The 7449-nt window shown below is 38.5% G+C and overlaps 1 protein-coding gene across 1 annotated transcript; it reads right to left on the reverse strand.

The window, feature by feature from the left end:
- Nucleotides 1–5239, reverse strand: lrit3a (info leucine-rich repeat, immunoglobulin-like and transmembrane domains 3a). The gene is made up of 4 exons (XM_085435354.1): nt 5100–5239; nt 3336–3802; nt 1159–1464; nt 1–1022 (listed from the first exon to the last, which is right to left on the reverse strand). Exons 1-4 carry the CDS (start codon nt 5213–5215, stop codon nt 1–3), a joined length of 1911 nt encoding a protein of 636 aa, XP_085291480.1. The 5' UTR covers nt 5216–5239.
- Nucleotides 5240–7449: the final 2210 nt, after the last annotated feature.

Here is a 7449-nt window from a genome sequence, read left to right on the forward strand (position 1 = left end):
TTAGCAGAGATATTCAGACCGAGAACTGTCACTTTTATAGGTCATTTGGGAGTCTATGCTTGATCTGGAACACAGCAGCATTCGCTCTGATTCATTAGTTGGTCTCCTTGCCCAAAGCTCAGTTGGGTGAGAGTTCAGATTTCTTTGTTTCATTGATATTGTCTCAAACTTGACATAGCTTTCTTTTTCAAGGTCCTCTTCATTCAATCCGGTGTTGCGTCCCTTGCAATAAAGAGCGAGAATCTTGTAGAGCAGCAGGATAATAAGAGGTAAAACCAAAGCACAGGCAATGCCACTTACGATGATGAAAAGTTGGTTTTGCCCACCATCCTCGACATTGTCCAGTGTGTAAAAATCAATACAGGGATCTTTTCCAGCAGCAGCACCTTTTGCTACAAGGCAAACTGAATACCTCATCCCAGACGACAGTCCATCTAGGAGTACTTTTCCACTGCCAGCATTAGTCTCCACTGTCCTTTTAGTGTCATCCTCACCATAGGGTGAATATACCACTGTAAGTGGAGCATCATTTGGTAACCCATCTGCAGTCCAGAGCAACACTGCACTGTCAGCTGTTTCCTCAACAATCTTTAGGTCCCTAATAGACTTTGATGTATCGCTTTTCTTGCTTTTTTCATCGGCTGCAAGCTTTGTCACGTTGCTTCCTTGCTCATTTTTTGATTGCTTAACTTTAGATTTTTGTAAACCATTGCTAGGGGTAGGCTTTAACTTTCTATAAAAAGCAATTGTTGATGCTCTTGGGAGAACTGTCGACATAAATGAGTCAGGAATGAATGTTGGTGGAACTATTGTTGTGCCCACACTGCTTGGCCCAGTGTCAATGCCAGGTCTTTGTGGGGGGACAGTAGTGCCAATGGTACCAGCAACAGTGAGAGAAATGGTGGCTTCCACACTGCCGGCGACATTCTTAGCTTTGCAGCTGTAGTTACCAGCATCCTTGTACAGTATCCCATGCAAGCTCATGATGGACCATCTGATGCCATCTCCAGGTGACTCCTGGACTGTAGAGTGGAACAAAAGCAGAAATAGCTATATGTCATATATCACTGTGAAACTTTGAATGAGGCTCAAGGCAGCTAAAATGCCCAAACCGTAAAAACAGGATAAATTATGATTTCCTAGAGCTTTAATATTTACCTGTGTTACTGACTGGTGAGCCATCAGATTTAGCCCAGTAAAGTGTTGGTGTTGGAAAGCCTGAAGCATCACATCGTAGGAGAACATTGCTGCCCAAAGGAGATGTGATCTTGGTTGCAGATGTCATCACTGATGGTTTTACGCAGTTTTCAAGTTCAGCATGCTGAAAAAGAACACCTGAAAGATTTTCTGGTCCAGCACAGGTCAAAAATAGATCCATCAAAATTACTGGTGTCTCAGCCATTTTGGAAATCTCAATCATCTTGGAGATTTTACAGTCACAGAACCATGGATTATCCTGGAGGCCTTAAGAAGAAAAGAAAAAAGGATACATATGATTCAACATTAAGAAAAGTGGAGATGGTATTCTAGCAGTGAAAGGGCAAAAGATAATAAAGTCACATTTATGAGAAGTTTTTAGAAGTCCACATTGAGCTCTAGCAATACTTTTCAGAGCTGCAGCGAGTATGGTGTTATAAAGAAAACTACAAATTACACTGATGCTATTCATCAGCGTACAATGCGTTTGTATTTTTAGTTCTCTTTTTGGCTTTAAAGTCTTAATTTAGGCATAATAATTGAACTGTGGAAGGAAGCCTTTCATAAGCGAGTAATGAAGTTTACTTTACAGCTCACTGTAAACACCTGGTGCACACAATAGGTGAGCACATGTACCAATGGATACTAAAGCCCATTAAGCAGATTAGTTTGTCTTAACAGTGGCAAAGTACCTAAGCTGTGCTTGCCCTTCCTCCAGTTTGTGGTAGCGTACTTTTTCCATTAGCTTGGTGTGTTAGCACAAATATCGAGCAATCACTAAAAACATAGTTGTAATCCAGCTTAAGAGAACTACAGACTTTTGTGTAAATTGCACATTTATTGCATGTTGAAAATAAAGTTGTTGATAACAATTCATCATTAATGACATTCTGAAAGTCTGTGTGTAGTTGGCATTTAATTCAAAATAATAAAGTTTAGCATAGCTCCTATTTAATATTAACAGAAAGTACTTTTATGATACACTAAAGAAGTTCTCCTCCTGTGCATGGCCCATTTTTTCCTGTCACTTAATCCTGTATTTCCTTCAGGTATACAGGGGCTCTTCTGGCATGGATAAACTTTCTGGCCCTAACCTCAGACTGTCAGTGCTCCGAAGGTACAAGAGACATTCATTCACTTGCATACAAAAGAAGAAAAGACTAAATAAAAAATAAACAGCGTGTGATTTTGCACAATTATTAGCACTGCCACATATCTGATGGCTCAGTTGAATTTGTGTTTACGTACTTTCATAGTGTTACGTTGTTAGTTTCATGTCTTTTGATATTTGGCATTTGTGTGCAGTCATACCAGGTTGGACTGTCTGTTTTCCAATTTCATGTGGGGTTATTTTTTTCTGTCAGTAGCCAGTTTTTCTAGTGTAAGTAAGTAAATTGATCCAACATTTATTTCAAATAACATACAATAAAACAGTCTGAAATTATTTATGTTATTCCAATATTTCTAAACTTTTTGTTGAATATAAACCTGAAACCTGAAGTTTAAAACTTCAGTTAAGCCTTGTGTGCACTGTGTCTGAACTTGTGAATGTGAATCTTCAGGTTAAAGCTCTGACACGGGTGGTTTCTAGAAGACAAACAGTTCAGACTTAACCACAGTTAAAACAAGGCCACTGGATTATTAATCTGAACTCTGGGCTTTGACCCAGACAACACAGGTCTAAACTTGTTCCTGACAAGTAAACTACAGCACCGCTAAAGGCAGGGAAACAGCCCATAAACACATTAAGGGGTTTGGCTTTAGTCTATCTGTAACAACTTGATATGCATCACAGATTATACTACAAGTAGCTTTTTTTCCATAGAGTGATCAAATTAATTCAACTTTCTTACTTTGTTTTTCTTTCTTTCTTTTCTTTTCTCTCTTTGATTCTTTCTACACACATGCACTTGTATTGTGTTAATTATTTTGCAGTTAATCAGGCAATAATGTACATTTAATGTAAGCTCTGCCACTGCTTAGATTAAGCTCATTTGACTTTTTCCTGGCAGACACTACTGCTCAGTGAGAACAAATCTGGCTAGATTAACAGGTGATAGAAAGAAGTTCCTGGAGTAATTACAAATAACCCGAAAAGTGTCCTACAAACCAAGTCAGACAGAGCATTTTATTCTTACCTAATACTACTTTCTGGGAGGCATTAGAAGATACAGGTAGACCATTAAATGGTGGCCATATGTCCATGAGCTCAGAGGGCAGGGTGGTTAATTTGTTGCTGGATAGATCCAAGTAGGTAATGTTGCGGAGGTAAGGAATTGCCTCGGTGGGAACATTATTAATTCTGTTGTTGTGAAGATCCAGTGTCTTCAGCATTGGCATCTCTTTGAGAGATTCCCATGGAAACATTGAGATCATATTTCCATCCAGTCTCAGCTCGTGGAGCACTTTTAGGTTGTAGAAACTTCCAGTATCCACTGAGGTTATGGAATTATAGGTAATCCAGAGGTATCGTAGATCCACCAAGTAGTAAAAAGCTTCTGTTGGGACTCGCCGTACTGCAGTTTTTTCAATACGAAGTTTGACTGTGTCCACGGGGACATTGACGGGGATGTCAGACATGTCTGGGTCATTGCACAGTACAGATCTGAAAATCAAAGACAGAAATGTATCTCATGTGAGATTTATCTCATCTCTATGATCTCCTCCTATTAACAGCTAATGCCTGTTTTAAGAAGAGTAATACAGATACAGATGTTTTAAGGAAACGCTGATCTTTCAAATAGGTGTAACACTGGTATACATCCCTTGATTCGTTCATACATACACCAGTTCTAACAATCTACACTATATCACAATGTATGATGCTTTAATTGACATAATTGTAGTTACCAAGGAGACTTGGTAAACTTGGTGGAAATCTTGCAATCAATTGTAGTCATGGATATAAGGACAGGTGACATATTCAAGGAAAAACCATAACTCTTGGTCTGTACAGTGAGAGGATCTTTTGGCTGTGTTATCCTGTACTAGCCTCCCTTAGAAGGAGTTGTTATGACAAATGAATACATAGCTGTTTCTTATTATAGCCTTCTTTTAGCAGTCATTCTATGATTTGTCCTGTGAGCTTGACTTCCTCACATGCATCAGTCAATGAGTTGATGGGAATTGTGCAGTGCATGGCCTTTCTAGTCATCAATTCTTGACCTAATTAAACAAAGCACCAAACTATATCTGAGGCAATATATTTTAGAGGAATGATGTTCCATAACTTCAGTGGAGTTTGAGAGACTTGTAAAATCAGTAGTAAGGTGCATTTCAATAGTTTGGGAAGCATGAGGTTGACTAATATCTGATTTTTGTCATCTATCCGTATATACAAAGTGATTCTTCCACAATTAACTTTTTTTTATCTACTATTGGTATAGTACTAATAGGACTAATTATGCTGGGGGTCATTAGGTCTTTCTCAGGTAGCCCTATAAATAGTTCGGTGCTATGCCAGGTAACATACATTATGTTATTACGGATCAATACGGCCTGCACATTTTGCACTGCGAAGAGTTAATTAAATTAAATGCTTGAGAAACAGTTGCTTTTCTTAGCGCATAGTAAATATAAGACTTTATCTTTTTTGGTTGCTGGTTATCCAGTTAGGATTTTTTGGGGGTGGTTTTTACATATACCATAAGTACGCATGTAAATGATCCCCATGAACATATAACTTTCTGCTATACATTTACTTATTTAGAATAAGAGCACTGAAGGTGGCATATAGTTAAGTTAAGTTCTTACAAGTAAAAAGTACTATCCTTTCACAAGATGACCTAATTAGGGACACTCGCAGGCTACGTAAACTCTTCATAAATTGAAAAATTGTCCTTCATTTTTAGATTTTCAAAATGTGCCACGTACAGTTTATGTATCCACAAAGTATTATTTACCTGGTTCCTGTTCCATCGGTGCGTCCATGAAAAACACAGGTACACTGGGATGGACAGAACGGATGAGCCATAGTGAGGCAGCATAGGAATGCATGCAGGCACAGAAGTCGTCGCATGATGTCACTGAATGCACCCAAAATGCTCACATCGAGGGGATCTCAGGAAAAAAGACATTCGGATGCCTTGAGAGACTAAAGGATTATTCTTCCCACTCCAAAAAAACCAAATAGAAACAAATTAAAAGAGCTTTAAAAGTACATAAGAGGCAGCGGTAGGCTGAGGATCTAATACAGGTGACCTGTCAGATTGACCGGGGGGATGGGAAGGAGGGGTGGGATTAGTGAAGGATTTCTTAGGCTTGACAGGGTCACGGAAGCTAACCAATGTGGCACGCTAGCCAGTTCTGGAAAGATGTTCACCTTATAAGGCAGTTTGATTTGTCCCTCTGTTGTCAGCCTGTGTCTAAGATAACACTGTGGATATGTTCATGAAATCTGATGCAAACTCCTTTAACTGAAGAGATTCCTCAAATACTAATATGTCATTTAGCTGGAGGCCATATTTTAGACTGAGGGAATTCTGTCTGGCACCAGGGTGTAAAATGTAATCTTGAATATGATTTATTGCCTCACTGGGAGGATCAGTAGCTTTAGGTAGTGGCCAAATTCAACCTGTCTGCTGAAGATATGTTTGAAGTAATGCAAGCTTTCATATTTTCAGACAGTATTTGCTAGTGGTCTGTTAATCAAGGGTTGCTTTTAATGTTTTTGTATGTCATTCTAAGACATACATTTTCTGGTAGTCATTATGCTGATATAATACTATGCAAAGGGCTTGAGCGGTGGCTTGAGCCACCTCTCATCTCTTTACATTTTGCCAGGTAAACCTGAAATAGGTACAGTGATTTATTAAACATACATGGAAATATAGTTGAAAAAACTGTGTGTACAATTCTAACTAGCTTCAAAGTCAATACTTGGTATGACCACCTTTATTCTTAACACAGCCAGAACTCTTTTAGGCAAGCTTTCTTGTCATTTCTTTAAGTAGTGTCCAGGTGTCTTGAAGGACACCCAAAGCTCCACTTTGGATGTTGGCTGCCTTTTGTTCTATTCTTTGTCAAGATGATCCCACGCCGCTTCAGTAATGCTGAGGTGCACACTCTGGGGAGACCATGTAGTGACTGATGGTGTGCCATTGTGTATGCTTTTTCTGTCCAAGTACACTTTTACTCCATTGGCAGTGGGTTTGGAATCGCTATCATGGTGAAAAATGAAACCTTTGTCAGTCAGGTGTTTTCCAGGTGGTATTGCATGACGGATCAAAATCTCACAGTACTTTCTGTTTTTTCTGCTGTACCTCTCTCCTGACCTCCTCCATACATTTCGAGCGTGATTCCAACCAATTTCAGATTTGGGTTCATCACTCAAGGAGACCTTTTATCCACTGATATTCTGTACAATTCTTGTGTAATTTGGCATACATCAGCCTTTTCTCCCTGTTTTTTTCCCTTAAGAATGGCTTCTAGGTAGCCACCCTTCCACTGAAACCATTTCTCATTAGGCTTCAGTGAACAGTAGATGGATCAACTGAAGATGTGCCAGATAAATCTCTCAGGTCGTGTGTCAAGTCTTTGCTGGATTGTTTCCAATTTCTGAAGGACATGATTTTCGCATTCTGTTCATTATGCTGTAGGTGTGCCACTTTTTCTTTTGTCCTACATTTTTCTGGTTTTATCACATTCCTTTAAGGACTCTCTGCCCCCCATGCCAAGGTATGATACGTTTTTGATTAAAAGATTTGGGGTAATAGCTCTTTAGGAATCACCTTGTCAGTGCAAAAATACAATTTTACACTTGTCAAACTTTGTTGTCTTTGGTATTTTTGTAGATTAACCTAAAGAAATGAAACAAATTATGTTTCTGCTAGTAACCAAGTGTTTAAAGATTCAATTTAAAATTAGTTCTTTCCTACATTGTCTGTTATGTGTAAACAAAACACCAGTACATCCTCTGAGTTAGGTGTCTTTTTTATGCTAGTATGATTCCATGGTCAGTGTTTAGTAGCTTAACAATCCGTTTAGGTTGTTATTCATTTTTTATTTGAAGTGATTAAGAATAAAGCATGACATCTAGTGGTATAATGTAATTGCTGAGTTGATTTTCTTCTTACCTTTATTAGTGTTCTTTACTCTTTGATCATTTTAGTTAATCTGTCTATAAATGAATCCTCTTGGCTGTACTTACAGATTCACTGTAAAGCTAAGAGTTTATATTTTTGTCTCATATTGTAACTCTTTAAAATCCTGTGCTACTACCTGTATAGTTGGTTCATATCAAAACAAACTGGA

This window comes from Copadichromis virginalis, linkage group LG2, assembly GCF_057382275.1.
Source record: "Copadichromis virginalis isolate Kocher_CV1m ecotype Utaka linkage group LG2, C_Virginalis_male_GT1.1, whole genome shotgun sequence".
NCBI classification, from domain to species: domain Eukaryota; kingdom Metazoa; phylum Chordata; class Actinopteri; order Cichliformes; family Cichlidae; genus Copadichromis; species Copadichromis virginalis.

What these genes read in the sequence shown, in the direction of transcription:
- lrit3a (XM_085435354.1), bottom strand. Translation starts at nt 5,215, where the DNA reads ATGCGACGACTTCTGTGCCTGCATGCATTCCTATGCTGCCTCACTATG. An exon ending in ACCGATGGAACAGGAACCAG is followed by an intron (nt 3,803 to 5,099) that starts GTAAATAATACT and finishes TTTGATTTTCAG; the next exon opens with ATCTGTACTGTGCAATGACC. An exon ending in CTCACCAGTCAGTAACACAG is followed by an intron (nt 1,023 to 1,158) that starts GTAAATATTAAA and finishes TCCACTCTACAG; the next exon opens with TCCAGGAGTCACCTGGAGAT.